Below are 18,662 nucleotides of genomic sequence, written 5' to 3'. Positions count from 1 at the left end.
TGAGAGTCCTGTAACCAAACCAAAATATATTTTGCTGTCATTTACTTTAGTGCCGGTTGCCAAACAATGGACTGCTACCAAAATTATACTTCTCATTTTGAAAGAGCCACAGCTTCACCAGGTTTAGTGATTGTGTATCTAAGAAAGAAAGCAATACAAAAACCTTAAAGTAGGAAAAAGCAGATATCACTTTTGAAAGGTACTTTTTAAACTTTTTTCGTTGTTGTTCTTGTTCTTGTTTTTTAATTATACACTTCATATCACAGCTTCACAAATAAAAAACTGAAAGCATCTTTTGACACTGTGAAAAAAAAAGATCTGGGTCAAGAGGTGCATGGTATGGAGTGAATTTCCAGGTTCTATTGTTGAGTCTGTGGCAGTTTTTGCAATCATTTTCCCTTTGACTGCTGTAGAAACATGTCCTTTTGTTCTTCATGTGGTGCCACCTAATAAAAGTCATGCAATGTTTGGGTTTTTTTTCCAAATCTCATTGACAGGCAGAACATGGAAAGTACAGCTTGTCAAGATCTGGTGTTGAATGAAAGGGTAGTTGTAATTGTTGGACTGAAAATCTACATACTTCTTGCTAGTACTCATACTGGAATGCTTGAACAAAGAACTTGAAGTTAGCAGCCAACACATTATTTACCCTAGTTTTTAAATAGAAGATATGCTCTGAACACCATGACTCACAGATTATTGCCCATAAAACAACAGATGTGTCCTTAACCCTGAGCACAAGAAAACTGCAGGAGGAATAGTGACTCTTGTGAATTTTGACAGAGGGATGCCTCACTATGGCATATACTTATTAGACCTTTTGTTGGATGACCTAATGAGTCCTATTGAGTCCTAAAGCAGGACTCATGTCCCTCATGGTGTCTTTTTCAGACATTGAGGGAACTGTATTAGAGCCTGTTTGATATCCTACTCTTTAAAAACCTAAAGTTAAAAGGATTCTGGGGTTCTGTAAAAATGTAACAACCAGGGGTCCTGACAAAGCATGCATGCACTAGCATGTTGAGCCTCAAACATAGGGGAAGGTCTTCACCATCGTTCAGGGTTCCTGTTGTGATCAAAGAGAGCCCAGACATAACATCCCAGTCCAGTGACAGTGGGTCCTGTAGTGCTCTCTAAATGTAGCTGTTATAAATGTGTTATGTGTTATTCTCCTACCAATACAAAGCCAACAACTCCCATAATCCCACCTCACAGCATCCACAGCAGTTCAGCAGGGGCATCTGCTATCTAAGTTTGGCAATGAAAAATGTGTACTGGCACATTGTTCATTGCTTAACTGATGAGAAAAAAAACAGTGAGTCAAATCAAAATCAAAGTGTCAGAGTAAGGGAAACGTAAAACCCCTATTCTGTCTCTTTTAACTTTATGTCATTTCAAAAGATATGCCTGTGTGTGTTCTACATCTGAGCTAAAAATAATAATAATTATTATTTTTTTAAAAACTAACCGCAGAGTGAAGTCCAACACCCAGAATCCTCTGCCAAGCACATTTCAACAGGAGTACATACTGAGGATCTCATTGACAGAAATTCCTGGTTGTCAGGAACATTTGGTTGTCTAGGTAACACAATAGTGACACCTGGTGGTCATTGATCATACAATAAATGACCGGTCACTTTGGAAGTACAGTGGTCCCTCGCTATAACACGGTTCATCTTTCGCAGCCTCGCTGTTTCGTGGATTTTTTTTGTGCAATTTTGCATGCTTTTCTTTCTTTCTTTCTTTTTTTCACAGCACATTGTATCAGCTGTAGACCATTGTCAATAAATCTCCTCCATACCCTGGCTCCTGTACAGTACAGAATGTGTTCAGCTTGTTAAATTTACATAAATCTTCGATCGTTGGCAGTGTGACTCTGAAGTGCTGCACTGTATGCCTGTAAGTTTTCTCCCCAACAAGCACAACAATGTCGACGAAACGTTTTGCATCATCAAAGGCACCTGCAGTAACACCCAAAAGGCAGAGGAACATGTTAACCACAGCACAAAAAGTTAAAGCTAAAGGAAGGTAGAAGTTACTGTATTTTTCGGACCATAAGGCACACCGGATTATGAGGCGCATTAAACAAAACAAAACAGTCAGATAAGTCAAACTTTCCTCAACTCATTCTCCTTGCTTCCTCTACTTCCGTACCATTGATTCATTAATGTTGAATTCTCTCGCAGCTGCTCTATTCCCATGTTCTGGACCTGAAAACAGGGTTTGATCTTTGGTTTCATTCTATAATACCGAACTTATTTTTCTACGAATCTTGGAACTTTGAGAGTGTTTAAACATGAGAGAAAAATGTGAAAATGTTCGTGCCTGTCAGAGAAAAGTGTATAAAGTGTGTAGTGAGGGGTTTTACGCCCTTAAAACATCTATAATAATTGTAAACACTGGTTACTTCGCCGATTTCACCTATCACAGGTTATTTTTAGAACGTAACTCCTGCGATAAACGAGGGACCGCTGTACATCTGAATGGCTGCCAAAGGACCTATTCCCCTGTGCACTGATCATCAGTCTCATAAGGATTCCCGCTTTTTTTTTACTTCTGTAAAATTTCTTCAGGGTATACAGCTAAATGTACATCTACTCTAAACACGGTGATAGATTCAAATCTCTGAGCACAATACAAGGTCCTTTAGAGAATTGGAGCAAGTCAGTGTACTCCTAGTACCATTCAATAGTGGTAAAGGACTGCACACAGCCTTGTTGTGCTCCAGTGAGGGAGAAGGAGAGGTGGGTCCTATTTGGACTTTCTGTGGGCAGTTCGTGAGGAAGTCTTTGATGCAGGTGAAGGTGGGGAGATTTGGAGATTTGTAAGTCTTGTAATTTGCTGATTAGGATGCCCTGGATGATAACACTGAATGCACAGTTACAGTCACTTAAGAGTGTTATCAGATAGCACCCTCTGTGCTTTAGGTGGTTTAGTACTGTGTGGGTTGTCACATGCTGATCCTAAAGTATGAGTGAATAGGTATTGGAGACAGTTGATACTTAGACCTGCGACAGGCTCCTCCTGTGCCTCCACTTAGTTCTGTAGTCTAACCAAGTGAAAAATCAATTTTAAGACTTTCACATTATAAAGCAAACTTTTCCAGTGAAACACATCTGCTTGGGGCCTCATGGTGTTAACCCAGCCTGTCACATATGTGTTGAAAGATTACACCAAATGGCTTTTTGGTTTGTTACAGTTTAACACTAAGGGGTCCTGACAATACACCACTGTGATGATTGGTGAGTAGAAACAGGTCTTTCTGCAGCCTTCATGTCGCTTCTAACAATGAATGCCTGTTTGTACTTTAAGCTAAACATAGTCTGTGTTATCATTGGCTTGTGAGTCATCTGAAAAAATTGTTCTAACCTACATGAAATGTGCTACACAAACAGAGTTTGACTGATTGATTTTTTTGATTGACAAGTTCAGCAGGATATTTTTTGGCCTACTGTCATTTACACTAACAAAAACATGTGCAGTGTTAAATCATGCAACCAGTCAACTTAATCTCTTGCAGTACATATCTGTGCAGTTCCTGAGTCATACTGAAAAGCATGCCTTTTATCAAGGATTTCACCATCATCAACGCTGCAGGAGAAAAAAGTGATGGTCCCTTGGAGAGTTTTTAGATCAGATAGGTGACGTTTAAAGAATTAAGGCAATGTGCAAGTTGCTGGTTTATTTATTTATTTTTAGTCCTTCCAAGATGTCAATTTGATCCCCATCAGTCACCAACAGCATCCTGGTAAAACAGGTGCTGTAAGGGGTGAAACAAATGGAGCAAACCTGTGCGCTGAAACTTGCAGCTGTACGTGACTGTACATCTAGTACTATTCAGTACTGTGAGAATGATGTGATCAAGTTTTTTTATATAAACATTTTTTAAACAAGTTTGTGAAATAAATACATAAAAATAGAAAAAATAGTAATTATATATTTGTTTTTAAAAAGTTATAAAAAGAACCCTTTGTTGAGATAAGCAGGACAGAGCAGGGCCCTGTGCTTCGTACGTCGCTTACTACATCCAAGATCAAATGAAACATCCAAGACCAAATCATCGCGCTAACTCTGAGCTCGCTATTCCGGTTCCCCGAACACACCTGTTGTTGACGATTAGTATAGCTGGATGAAGTAATGTGAGATCACTGGGTGGCCCACCAGTAGGCGGTAGGGTAGATTTATCATATCACACCATATTATCCAATATTATATTACATTATATTATATTATAATATGTTATATTATATCCCCTTTCACATTAGAGCCACAACAGGACCCACTAGAACATGGGAACAAGTAAAAGTGAAATATAAGAATATTCTACAGAATGGTAATATTTATCACTTATATTGCTTGTCGTCTCTTGGAAAGAGACCCTGGAATACTCTGTTTGTTTGTTCATAACAGCAACCAAGAAAAGGGCAGAGCAAAAAAAAAGACAGGTGGTGGTCCTGCACCCCCTCGTCAACAAGTTGGTTAAGTAAATAATACCCTCACGGGAATATTGATATCTCTCAATGAGCACACTGTCGCGCTGAGCTAAAGGATCCTGTCTATCCCGCAATATACGCTGAATTCTGAGGACTCTCCTTATCAATCTTGCACCTTCCGCAATGGGTTGGTCGCGTATACGGACAGGACATGGCTGCGACAGGCTTCCCAAATCCACCTTCGCTTTTATAGCCGTGGTCTCTCATCTTGATTACACGAAGTAATTTACAATTACTACTCTGAAATATGAATTACATCTGTAATAATCACATACATGTAATAGAATGTTAATAGTACATTTCCCTTTTTTAGGAAATGACCTGTATGTATCTGTGTGACATCAATAAAAGGATCAAGTGCTGCATTATCTTTAGTTACATTGATAATATTTATTTATGGTGAAACAGTGGAAAAATATCGCTGTTGCTTTCGTATGAATGACGCGGGCATACCTGCGTGGCCGCGATCTAATCCTGTTTACATAAAGTAAACCTGCTCCCCAGCAGGTTTACGCTTACGGCTCTGTTGCTATGACAGCAAGTCCCGGATGGGCTTCGGGGAACCGAACGATCCAGGATCACGCGAAATCGTCAACAATCTCATCCAGCTAACTCACTTAGCGCGGTACGAAGCACAGGCCCCAGATCTATTTTGTTGTTGTTGTTGTTGTTTTTGTTTTGTTTTTTTACCAGAAAAGATGGATATGTCTTTCAGCCATTGCTACTATCTGTTTTTTTTTATCAAGTCCTATCATAAAAGGCCTTTTTGTTTTGGACATGACAAGGACATATTTCATGATTTTCATTTTTAAACCTAATGTCTTTCTTGTCTTTCTTAATTTAAAGTGATAAGTATTTGTAAAGATATGCACAAACTGTACAAACCAGTATCATGGCAAATTGTGTAATAGACACACTGTTGCACCATGTCTATTTTTTGCTTTGCCTCTCCAAAATGAGAAAATGGACACGGATGTAGAAGTTGCATTACCAGCAGGGGGAGAGATTTAAAGCCAAGCCTCTGTAGTGAGAAAAAAAAACATATGAAGTACATTCCAGAGTCGTTAATTGCCAAACACAATTAGGCTAGGCGGCTAACATGTACATACATGCAAATGTGTTATTAAAATGTCAAGCCAAAGCATGAAATGGACACGGTGGACCTGGCGTGGCTATAACACGCTTTACTGTGATATCAGGTTAAACTGACATTGCAAAAGACTGCTTAAAAAATGCTGTAAAATTCCTGAAACCATGAAGCATGGGGATGGGGCTGGATGAAACCAATGACTTGCCAGGTGAAGAGATTCACAGTTATTTAAGATGTGCACAAAGATCATGGGAATACTCAGTGGAAGAGGCAGGATGATTAACCCACAGGGATCTCCATGTGATCTTTGTTTGCACTGATTTATCATCACTATTTGATATAAACTATTATATAGAGTATATGATTTAAATAATTTCGGCATTGTGCAGGGAAGTTCCACCACCTCCTTTGTGTTTTGAGGCAACAAAAGTACCTGGTTTACCTGGTTTACCTGCACTCTCATGGGGTCTACCTCAGACTTTGAAGGAATTCTGCTTTGGACACACTTTTCACGCTGTTCTTTGTTTTTGTAGAAATGAAACATCTACCAGTCTTATCAAAGCATCATTTTGTGAAAAGTTAGGAGGGAATACTGGTTGGTCTGCTTCCTTCACCTATGTACAAACAATGAATACACGAAACCACAGCAACAGTACAGCTAGTTGTTTCACATTGCTGTTGTTTCACAGAATGTAATGATGCAAATATCCTAATCCCTATATTTCACTGAAAATGGCACAGAAAGACACACAAAATATTAAATCTGACTTTTCCCTCTTCAGAGAGCCTGTCTATCTGAAGGACCAACAGGAAGACGTGAGCCACAGGAGAGGACAAATAGATGCAGTTTGCAATTTCTGTACTTTTAGAGTCAACCAGAATGCCAACAGCATTGACCAGAGAGATTTAACTGGCCAATCATGAATTCATTTTATCTAACTAATTACCCTGCCTGTATTATTGACCAACACCTCTTTGGCCAGTAATACTGTAACAATCCTTCTTTGGAGGACCTGCAGAAAAATATACGTTTTATATTGCATTAAATTTGACAAGTTTTATCTAACTTTTTACAGCAATATAAATCTGATTTTCTTTTGCTGATGTTTAGTCTGTGACTTTTTTGTTGGAATGAAATGAAGCAGCATTCCACTCTTTGAGTGTGAAGTAGATGATAGCAGAGGTGGGACCAAGTCATTGTTTTGCAAGTCTCAAGTAAGTCTCAAGTCTTTATCCTCAAGTCTCAAGTCAAGTCTCAAGTAATGTCAGGCAAGTCAGAGTCGAGTCTCAAGTCACTGGTGTAAAAGTCCGAGTCAAGTCACAAGTCTGAAACTTTGAATTTCAAGTCCTTTCGAGTCTTTAAAAAAAACAAACGAAAAAATAATGTTGCAGTTATGCTAAATGTAAATATTAGACCATGTAATTTTAAAATCTGTGTTTTTCTCAACACATACAAAATAGTGAACTTAGAAAATATACACAAATTGTGAAATTGCACCTCTTTAAAATGCAGCTCAATTAAACCTAGCTCCAAGAATAATTTTCACCGACAGTTCTGAGATAAGCTGCATGTTATTCTTGGATGCGGTTGTAGGACCAGCTTTAAAATCGCATGACAAAAATATCATACACATTAAAAAAACTGTATCACCAACGTAGCCTGGAAAACATTTGCTAGTTAGATGAAGTCAGCTATCTCATCGTAGCATATTTATATGCATATTTATAATCATACGGTTCTTGGAGTGAGTGCATACACTCATGAAGTTTAGTAACTTCCGGTCACTGCAACAAGCCCAGGTACCGTTTACCGACGGATGGGTACAGGACCTTGAAATGCACCGAGTAGAACGAAAGACCATCGTACGTATCATAAGTTTACCAGTCTCACAAATCGTCGTCATAAATACACATTCGTTAACCGTTTATTAATATAACCTTTGAGCTCAACGGTAATTAATTAGTAGTGGAAATAATTTCTGGTAGCATCACAGAAATGTAGCAGTGACAATAATACTGTATGCTGTAATCGTACTGGGCAATTAGTGATACAAAAAACCTGTTTTATCCTGTGAATAAAAGTATATGTTTTTGTCAATGTACCATAATAACAGAAGCGAAACGCAATATTGTGTCAGGACAATTCACTATTTATGCACAATAAATAAAGGAGCATAGAGCGACAATTTCTGTTCAGCGCCAGACTTGCTTGTAACCTATATCACCAATTATGTTATGAAAATGACGTATTAACTACTAAAAAACACTGACCTTCGTGGAAATGCTTGGAGCAGACTAACCTGTGAGCTGGAGGGTTCTAGGACGTTATATTTGATCTTTGAATGGCTGCAATCCAGTCGCGTCTTTGTTACTTCGGAAACATGGCTCGAACAATTTCTCTTCAACGACGTAATCCGATAACAACCGATCTCTTTACCCGTCGGCTTCCCGTGGCTGTCATGCGACCGGCTATTGCAGTTAATAATACAACAGCTTCTTGACATTTTTGTGTTTCTTTTTATCGCTGTGTGACTGATTTTAATTGAAAGCCTGCGTGCGCTAGTACCGCTTGCCACGAGTTCCCAGAATCCTTTGCGGTTCTACCCGTGAATGACGTCACATTTTCAATCTCCATATAATATGCATGTTAAATTTTGTATTTGGGGTAAAATATCAAGTCTTTTCAAGTAAACCGGTTCAAGTCCAATTCAAGTCCCAAGTCATTGGTGTAAAAGTCCAAGTCAAGTCACAAGTCTTAGAACATTATTTCAAGTCAAGTCTAAAGTCATAAAATTAATGACTCGAGTCTGACTCGAGTCCAAGTCATGTGACTCGAGTCCACACCTCTGGATGATAGCGCTCCGCCCATCTAGTGGGTGGATCTATTTTCTCAGTATACACAGCAGGAGCCTCAAAGGTGTTTCAAATACTCCACTGAAACCTGCACACTGTCAGCACATCATTAAGAAAGCTGCCAAGATGAGCTCAGCTACGTGTTCAGGTAAGTGACGTCTTGTTAATTTAATTACTTCATGGCATCAATGGTTCTATCACATTAAAAGTATTGTGTTTAATATCATAGCATCAGGAATTTAAAAACTTCAAATATACATTCAGGACTGAATTACAGTATTTCTGTAGCTATTTAAATAGAATAAAAAGTATTTAAGATTTGGCACTCAATTTAATACATGTTTATCAATTATTAATCTCAGCAGCAATTTGTTTTCTTACACATCCAAACTGTGTTTCATATGAGCTAAGTTAATGAGAATACTTTTATATAATAATAATTCTAAGGATAGTTTAGACCTGGTGGTTAAATAATGACCCAGTAGAATCAGAATACTACATTTGTCAAATTTTCCCAACAACATAGTGCCCTTAATTTAATATGTGTTAATAAGATATAACTGTTTGGGTGATATAATATGACAAAAACTGGTTTATTTCTTTTGCAATATGTGGTTTCAGTTTGTAATGGTGGATTGTTCTTAATAATAAGAAAAAGTAGGATGGAGACTTTTTAAGCAGGGCTTCACTCTTCTCCACACGTGATCAGCTTCACTGCAACAACCTTCCTTTTCTGAGTAATCAGTGAGACTTTATGTGAGACTTATACTGTGAGCTAATGTGATCTGTCATGACAGTGCCCACTTTGCTTCATCAGCTTTATAAAGTCACTGCATTGTCCTTAATACATGAAGACAATACCTCAGTCGGGTTAATTTAACTGACATTGCCTGCTTAAAAATACAATGTGCCAAGACAGTCCAGCTGATGGTGGTTTGCTTCATCTGCAGAAAGAGGTTAGATAAATAAGGTTTTGATCCTTTCTGTTACGTCTCAGGTTATATCTGTTGCCAAATAACTGACTGTTTGCTATTACTATTTCTTCCAGGTGGCAGGGGTAACGTATTTAATATCATTCTGTTGGGAAACTCTGGGACTGGAAAGAGTGCCTCAGGAAACACCCTCCTGAATGCTGGAAAGCATCAGAGTAGACCAGCTCAGCATTTTTTTTCTTACCCAAGCTCTACACCGGTGACCACAAAGTGTCAGGAGATAACGGTAAAGATGTTTGGGAGATGGGTTAGTGTGGTCGACACCCCAGACTTCTTTTACGAAGACCAACCCGTAGATGAGGAAGAAATCAAGGTGTGTAAGCAGTACTGCAAGTCAAGGCAGCATGTGATATTACTTGTGATACAGCTGGGCCGGTTCACAGATGGTGAGGCAGGAATATTAGAGAAGCTGGAGAACAAGTTTGGCAGGATCAGCGACCGTACAATCATCCTGTTTACACACGGAGAAAATCTGCATTGTGATGTGAAGCAGTTTATTGGTGAACGGATTCATCTCAAGCGCATTGTGGAAGCTTGTGGCGATCGTTACCATGTATTCAAGAACACCTCCAAGAACTCCAGACAGGTCAAGGAACTCTTCGAGACATCTGAACACATGTTTCCAGGTTTCAGAACAAAAAAATCATTCCCACTGATCTGTTGCGGTTAACTTTTGCTAACACACACTGAATGCCCAAATGTTAGTTGTTTATAGTCAGAAAATGTTTCCAGCTTTCACACTATAACCATCAATAAACATCATGTTGTCTGTGAACTTTGTGTTAGCTTTGGCTGATTCAGTCTGAATAATCTTATTTAAAAACTATCTACAAGTTTGTAAAGGGTGGCAAGTACAAATATAATTTTTTGAAGCGGTGTGTAATTTACTGTGACTGTATAATAATTATAATTAAATTCTACTACTGCTAACCTTCCACTGAAATCATACTTTTGCCTTATGTGTAATCTAAAATCCTGGACAAATTTAAGAAACACTTGAAAATTGCATGTCAGATGAAAAGATGGCTTGTATTTCACTTGACTTATAGAAGGGTAAGTAAATTAATCTATTTTGATTGGACCAAATATTAGTCTGGGCTATTCTTCTATTTTTTTTAACCTTGTGCTTGTTTTCAGGGTTTAATCATTTTATTTTACCTGCTCTCTCTGCCCTCTTATCTTCATGTTCGCTCTTCCTTATTCTGATTTCATCACAGCATAAATAGAATAAATATCAGTAAATCAGTCATTTTCCTGCTGTTTCTCATATGAACTGCAATGGTTAAAGCTACAAACTTGTGTCCCCATACTTTAAAACTGCAACACAACACTGTCATTTTACTCAGACTTCACCTCAATTCTCTGACATTAAATGCGTGGCTAATTAGCTTCCCAGGTAACACAGCCAGTTGATGTTAATGCTATTAACATGCTATGCTAATTTATTAGCACCTGCAAATTGGTAAGTCTGCACAAATTACATTTGTTTTTGCTCCAAATTTGCCAACAAAAAGTTGGTTGTGTAGTTTACAACAATTTGATTTTACAGATGAAAAAGCAAACCGATATGAAGTGTTGTTCATGGTGCCCTGATGGTGGTGCCTGCTAACAGTGAATTGACAACATTAGGCAGGGGTCCCCAGTTAATGATGAGGAAACAAGCATGAAAACTCCAAATGGAAATAAATACATGAAACTGTACTGACAATGAAGATAAAGGATGAAACAGAGAAACAACAAGCTAGGCCAGATCAGGGAAGACCTCAATGAGAATTAGGGCCTGCCACCAATGAGTTAATATATTCTGATCCAACATAAGCTTGTTGTGTTCTTCACAATGCCACAGAGGAGGATACATGTTGGCAAATTTTATAGGCGACCAAACATTTCAAAAGTCTGACCAAAACAGACACCACCCATTCTTAACCAAGCAGATCATGCCCCACTGGGTATTATATGCTGTCCTATCCAGCCTAAAAATTCTTTTACTTAAAGATATTACACTTATTAAGGAACTCATTATGTAATTAATTAGGGACATAATAAGGAACTCGATACATTTCTTAGTGAGCAGCTTTTCAATCTAATAACATCAATCACTTGGAACATCCAACAGCCACCATCTCTGAGAGGAACATGGATTTTTCTGGATCCATGCGCTGGATGTAAATTTGTTGTGGATAAAATGACATACCAAGGCCTCTACTGCCATCTAATGGCAAAAACGAATACTGCTGTACAATTAGGAAATGCTGTGACACAGCTAAATACATATACATACTTCACTGTACATGCTTAATGGTCAGCGCGTACTATGGGACTGGACAATTGGACACAAGAAGCTGCATTCATAAGACCAGTAACTGTGGACAGGATGGGATATCTTCTGAAGTGTGTATAATTATTGTTGGGCCATGACAGATTGCCAGGACATATCACAGGTACAACTGATCTGATGTGTAAATCGCTATACTATAGAGCCACCTTGTACTGCCCCAACCTATTCCTTGGAAAATACTTAATCACATGAATTCATCAAGTGAATGCATTATTTTAAGCAGAAATTATTCACCTGAACTTTAAAATTTACATGTCACATCTATCAACCATATATAATATTCATAAATTAAATGGTTATATATTTTCATATACTTTAAAAGCAAGGAGATATGCATACATGCCTCCAGTAAATAAGTGGGTATTAAAATTGTGTTATTATAAATGGATAAGAAAATTGTTGGTAATGATGGTGAAACCATGGCTCTTGGCACTACCTAATAATGCACAAAAAATTAACTTTTTCATTTTTCTTTATCACAAAGAAGTAACACAAAAACACATTGACTTTAGCAGTGCTATTTATCAAGTAGTGTTTATAAATCTGCGTACATACACCAAAGTATGCACATATGTTAGTATTTAACACATGAGCACAGCTGTAATAATTCAGTGTTCCTGTCAGAGCATTATGTGTCTTCACTGTAACTCGCAGTGTTGGATATTTTCCACTAAGTGTCACCGTTGTTTCAGCTGTTAACAGGTATCAGCTGCAGCGTAAATTGATTTGATTTATTTGACAGTGGGTTGTTTGGATGTTTAGTCAACATGCAATGGGAAAAAAAACTTACACCATTTGAAAATATCTCATTATTTGGCTTACAAAAAGGATCCATTTGAATTTATTCTGAGTTTGAAATTTGAGTACAATTACTTCTACAAGTTAAACTACACTTCATAGTATGAAAGTATGAATCAAAGTTTATGAAATCAGTAACAAATTAATCCAAACTTATTTATTTATTATTATTACTTGACTTCAGATTTGTAGTTGGACTTCCCCATGTTTCTTTTTAAGCATTTAAAAAGAGGTTAAGCTGTTAGATCAAATGTTTTTAGTGCTGTCAGCGTTAATCTCGTTAAAATGACAGTAACGCCACAACCGCATTAATGCAGCAAAACTCCGTTAGCGAGTTGACGCGGATCACCCTGTGTGTTGGGCTAATGAAATACTGCTCTTTTATTTATTAGCATCAAATCACACTAACAGCAAGTCTATATGATGGAATTTCAAAGTCTCTACAGTTTCTGTCCAGCTGCAAATAAAGTAACATCTTAATTAAATGTAAAGAGTTTTCCTAACAAAGCAAAATTATAACAAGTAATGGCAACAGTTTGGGCTGATAGCACGTAATTGGGCCTTTACATGCAGTAACGAGGTGTAAAAGTATAAAAATATTTTTTCAGTTTTAAAACCAAAGTACATCAGAAGTATAAAAATCACAATGAAACACGTGGATAAAAGCAACAGATCAGTATTTTATTAGTGTGCTTTGGTTTGCTTCCAGGTGGAGATAAACCTGCCGGGAAACGCAAACCGAACTTACCGTACAGAGTTTTTAAAGACTACTTCCGCCGTACTTCTGTACAGTAAGTTCGGTTTGTGTTACTATATTTCCTGTGAACCTTTATGTCCATTTGAATGGACACCAAAGAGACTTTGACTTTTGAATATAAAAAGTTATGACAATCTGTTGTTATCCTCGTCAGTGTTTTCCTTTCTTTTTCGTTGTAATAAAGATAAGCGGGAAAAAGGCTTCTTTTCCCATAAGCTTTCATAAAAAGAAATACAGTTAGCAATTTGCAGTCTCATGAGGTAAAACTGCAGTCAGATAATATGTTATCTAATATAATAGTGCCGTATTAGATAACATGACATTATCTGAGGTTATCATTATCAAGTCATAGCATCATGTTAATTGATTTTTTTATAGTGGGAAAGAAAAATGCTAACGTGCTCTGTACATAACAGGTTTTTATACCCAAAAAGTCTAAATCTCCTACCAAAGTCTGGCTTCCATCCAGCTATCAATAAAAGCTCAAATGTAAAAGCAGACAGAAGCAGAGACACAAAACTCATTTAACAGTAATATTTCATTATTATTTCTCTTGAATGAGGCCTGTGTGTCGCCTGCAGTTTTGTAACTTTCTTCCTCATATTTTCCTGTTTCAGTGTTTCTGGCAGTTTACATTATATTAAGAAGAAAAAGTAAACAGATTAAAAAAAAAAACAAAGAGTGAATATTTTGAATTCTGTTAATTTCCAAAGCAGGGAAATGACATCAGCCACAAGTTTTTCATTAAAAGAGCTGCACTACGACTCCTGGGGAAAAGAACCACACTTTAGTTTAATTCAGTTCAATTCAGTTTTATTTATGTGGTGCCAAATCACAACAGTTGCCTCAAGATGACATTTTTGGAAGTTTTCAGAGGGTTTTTTTTTTTAATCAATCAATCAATTTGTTAATAAGCACATTTAAAAGCAACTCAGGTTGACCAAAGTGCTGCACATAGTAAAAAAGTAAAAAGTGGAACAAACACATACAAAGAACAAAACAATAACTCAGTCACAATTAAAAGCTAGTGAGTTAAATTCACATTTTTTTAGCTCTCATCACAATTACAAAAATAACACAGACACTGGTTTTGGTATGGCTGAGTTATTTACAGTTATATAAACTTATATGTCTATGGCCTTAGCAATCCATAGGAAATCCTGCTGCTTACTTTTCAGTTGCCTTTAGCTACACAATTGAATTTGCATCACGATGTCTCATCACTTTAACATCTCTTTGTTTCTGTCCTACTTTCCTTACTCATATCTGCTGTATTTTAATGCATGTAACTGAGCCAGAGCAGCAATGATCTGATGTGTCAGCTGTTCTCTGAACCAGTTAAAAATCTGGCAGCTCCATTTGGAGTTTGACAAACACATGACTTTAATGATTGAGTTGGGTTAATCATTTTCTATTTTTTGTTGCTTAATTCTGAGACAACAGTTGTGAAACACTGTCCTGTCATAGGCCTTACAGATTTATTTACTTAAGCAAAGCAATTGATGATGACACTATGTATCATTTCCAAGTCCAATTGAACCACACCCAGACCCACATCTTTAAACAGGTCAGGGCACTAATCACTTAACTGTGCCCAAACACAGCAATTAGCACACTAGACTACTGAACCGGGCTTTCAGGTCAAGCACACTGGGCATGGTGTGTATTAGCGGTGCGACCCATGACAGGGTGTCCATTAGTATCCACAGCAGTCAAGATCATGATAGAAAAACAGGTAAAAAAAAATCAGTTAAAGCACAGAAAAATATTAAAATAATCAAATGTTTTTATGTGTAATAACGGTATCCTTAAATAATTCACAATATATATTTTTTAAAAGTCATTGAATCGTAAATTGTAACCATTGCATCCCAAATTAAAGCGTGTGTTGAAATTCACTGCATTATTTTGAGGTCCAGCACAACCTCCAGGAGCTCTAATCATCTACTAAGATTTCAGTTTTCAAAGGTTTGCTCCATGCATCCACCCTAAAATGTAAACTCCAGATTATCACATTCTGATGTGGTGAGGAAAAGACAAAAAGTTTTAGAAAACGTTCTATATTAAATTAAATTGTGTCAGGATTTTATGTATATCTCCAGAATAATAACAAGTGGTGTTTTCTATATTTATAATCATCATAAACAATAAAGGCCTTTACACACCAGATGCCTAAAATCTGTGGGAATATTTTGAGTGTTAAAAATATTTTTTGGACCTATTCTTTATGTAGCACCAACTTTGTGAATTTCCTCATGAGAACTGGATGAACTTCTCCTTCTATTACTGCTTAGAAACATCAGCAACAGCTCAGCATCCTTTCATGTTGATGCCATTTTTTTCACTGTGCATTTGGTGTCTAACAGCCTTACATCAGTTGTCACCCTTTGCTTGATAATGTTTACCCTTATACACATGTAGTTGGAGTTTGCATATTTTAATTGATTTTAAACTTAAAGTTGGAACCCAGACTTGACTAATATGTGAACAAATGGATGAATTTACAGTGATACAGCTGACATGGAAACCAATTTCATACCATATTTTAAATGATCAGCACCAGAATCATTTCACTAAATCTAGAAACTATAACAATGGATTCTAAACTGTCATTAACTAAAAATTATTACCATTAATTAGTTCATCATATGGCAGATAATCAACTTTAAATGATGGTCAAAATGGTCCTGAATCACCGAGCTAGTCCTCTAAAAAAGCCAACTTTTGCTGAAACTGGAGAGTTTTTTGCCGCAGCTCTTCCATGAACTCACGGTGGCTGAACAGCTTTTCTGGTGTCTTTTCACGCTCGTGTTGCAGAATCTCCCGTGCCTTCTCAAACATTTCATCGGTGTAGTGTGATCCTTCATTTGCTGCTACCATCTCATCGATCTTCTTGATCAGCTGAACCACTTGAACTCTGTTCTTATCTTTGTTGTTGAAGACATAATACCTGTTACCACACCTGCTCACTACCTCTTTGAGTTTAGGGTGGCCTTCTGTCAAATACTCTTGTATGGACTTCTGCTCAGCCAGCTTGTCACCATGAGTGAAGACTACAATCATGTAGTTCGATGCCTCAGGTCCAAAGAGTTTCTCCAGGGCTTCCACACAGTTTTCTTCTTCTGGGGTAAACCTGCCAATCTGAAGGACCAGCAGAAAGACGTGAGGTCCAGGACTGGCCATGTGGATGCATTTCGCAATCTCCTTCTTTATGTCATCTGCCTTTTTAAATGTATCCAGAATGCCGGGGGTATCGACCACATGGATATCTCTTTTGCAGTATTTAACTCGTTCTCTTGCACAGGTCTCTGTCACTGACTCTGAACTCACTTCAGATTTAAACAACTCTTTTCCAATAATGGTGTTCCCAACAGCACTCTTCCCAACACCAGTTTTCCCAATCATCACAATCCTCAGTGGGTCACCTGGAGAAAGAACGTTTTTGTTATACTTATTGCATGGATGAATAGATTTTAAATGGAGCCTATTCATAAGTTAACTGATGAAGCATTGGTATCTAATCTGACTGTGTTCATAGAGACTTGAAATCTAGTCTATTCTTTACATCACCTCCACTTTCCCGCACTGATTCTTGCTCACCTGTGTGAGAAAATCAGTCTTCGTTCCCCGTGCTACAAACCTCAGTGCACTTCTGTCATTCTGCCTTTCAGACTGTCATATGACCCACCTCCTTTCCATCTCCAAGTCATCCTGGTTGCTCGGAGCCTACTAAGCCTCCACCTGCTTCATCTCCACAACCACCAGTGAGTAAATTTGGGGGGCTTCTGTCCTACTTCTACTAATGTTGCTATGTACTGTAGCTACATCAGTTTAGTCCCCAAGGAGTTAATCACACAATAAATGAAGTTAAATTATGCAAAAATGATCTCTCCCTATCAATTCTTTGTGTTATTCGGTTCTGCTGAAAGCCTAAATTTAGTCTGAAGCAAATTAAAGCTCCAACTTCACCTTCTGGTATCGACCCACTGTTGCCCATCTCCTGTCTGTTCGCGACTTCATAGAGAATGAACTGAAATGCAACTCCACTGTTTTAGTGTGAGATCAAAGACCGCACTCCACCCACAGGGCGGATCTAATCTCTCAGCCTATATCAGCAAGAGTCTGATCTGTTTCAAAGGTAGTTCAGAGACTCCAGCGAAACCTGCAGTCTTCATGATTAAGCCCTTAACAAGATGAGCTCTGCACAGCCTCCATGTAAGTTACTGCTGTACAGCTTTATTACAATATTATATACTGACAACAGATAGATAGATAGATAGATAGATAGATAGATAGATAGATAGATAGATAGATAGATAGATAGATAGATAGATAGATAGATAGATAGATAGATAGTGCGTGCGTGCGTGCGTGCGTGCGTGCGTGCGTGCGTGCGTGCGTGCGTGCGTGCGTGTGTGTCAGCACAGCGTTAGAGCTTTTAGTGAGTGACTGAGACACAGATTTCCCCTTTTTTAAAATTTGAAGTATATTTGTCATTCATAGATGCAGATAAGTGATTATATTGTCTGTTTACTGACATTTTGTTAGTTTTTTTAAGTAAGAGGTTAAAAATAAATGTTTAAATAAATATAAATAATCAAAATAAGTGTAAATAAATCTACTATAGAAGAATCACACCCCATAGGTAGAATAAAGGAGGAACATTGACAGATTTAAGTTTTGTACAACATTTTTATGGAAAATTAAGTTTGTTTGTCTTTCCTAAAGATTATCCTGGGAAGTTTACCATCGCTCTGCTCGGAAAGAGTGCTGACTCAGTGAACAGGACTGGAAGTACAATCATTAGAGATCCCAATGCTTCTGTCACAAAACTGGGCAATTTTGTTGAGCATAACAACAACCTCTACAGAATCATCAGTACTTGTGATTTCTTTGATGAGCAATATGATTTCCCAGATCAGCTAATCATTGATTTCATGGCTCTTTCTGATCCTGGACCTCGTCTGTTCATATTGGTAATAGATTCAAAAAACACACAAGTTGAAAAAGTTGTGACTCAAATCTCTCACCTTCAACGTGTGTTTGGAGAAAATGTCACAGAAAACATAGTCATCGTGTTGGAAGAGAGTCGAGAGAATTTACAAGGTCGCATTAAGGAAATGTACAATATCCAGATGGCAACTATGAATGAAAATCTTGCTTTCCAATGTAAGGAGTGGTGTTCACACCAACGGCCATTTCAGTTTGACTACAAAAACTACCCCCAACACACTGTGAAACGAAGGAAAGATCACCTGATACGCACGAGGTAAGAATTGTCTCCCTCTGAGACATATTTTATTAACAACTAGTTTGTATTTCTCTATTGTCTCTATCAATG

General features: G+C 37.6%; 1 protein-coding gene and 1 long non-coding RNA gene across 2 annotated transcripts; one reads left to right on the top strand and one right to left on the bottom strand.

Moving 5' to 3' along the window:
- Window positions 1-8,517: 8,517 nt before the first annotated feature.
- Window positions 8,518-10,203, top strand: LOC309711388. The gene is made up of 2 exons (XR_014277960.1): window positions 8,518-8,584; window positions 9,485-10,203. It is a non-coding gene; the product is annotated as an uncharacterized lncRNA (long non-coding RNA).
- A 5,818-nt stretch (window positions 10,204-16,021) lies between these two features.
- On the bottom strand, window positions 16,022-17,318 carry LOC309711384 (GTPase IMAP family member 7-like; the record flags this gene model as incomplete). Its single annotated transcript, XM_082541667.1, has 2 exons — window positions 16,022-16,746; window positions 17,291-17,318. The coding sequence occupies 2 exons, from the start codon at window positions 17,316-17,318 to the stop codon at window positions 16,022-16,024; spliced, it is 753 nt and encodes a 250-aa protein (XP_082397793.1).
- Between the last annotated feature and the right edge of the window lie 1,344 nt (window positions 17,319-18,662).

The sequence above is a fragment of the Aulonocara stuartgranti genome (genome assembly GCF_965226115.1).
Source record: "Aulonocara stuartgranti genome assembly, chromosome: 7".
Classification (NCBI taxonomy): Eukaryota; Metazoa; Chordata; class Actinopteri; order Cichliformes; family Cichlidae; genus Aulonocara; species Aulonocara stuartgranti.
Note: the sequence above shows the minus strand (reverse complement) of the source record. Positions and strands in the feature narration are given on the sequence as shown.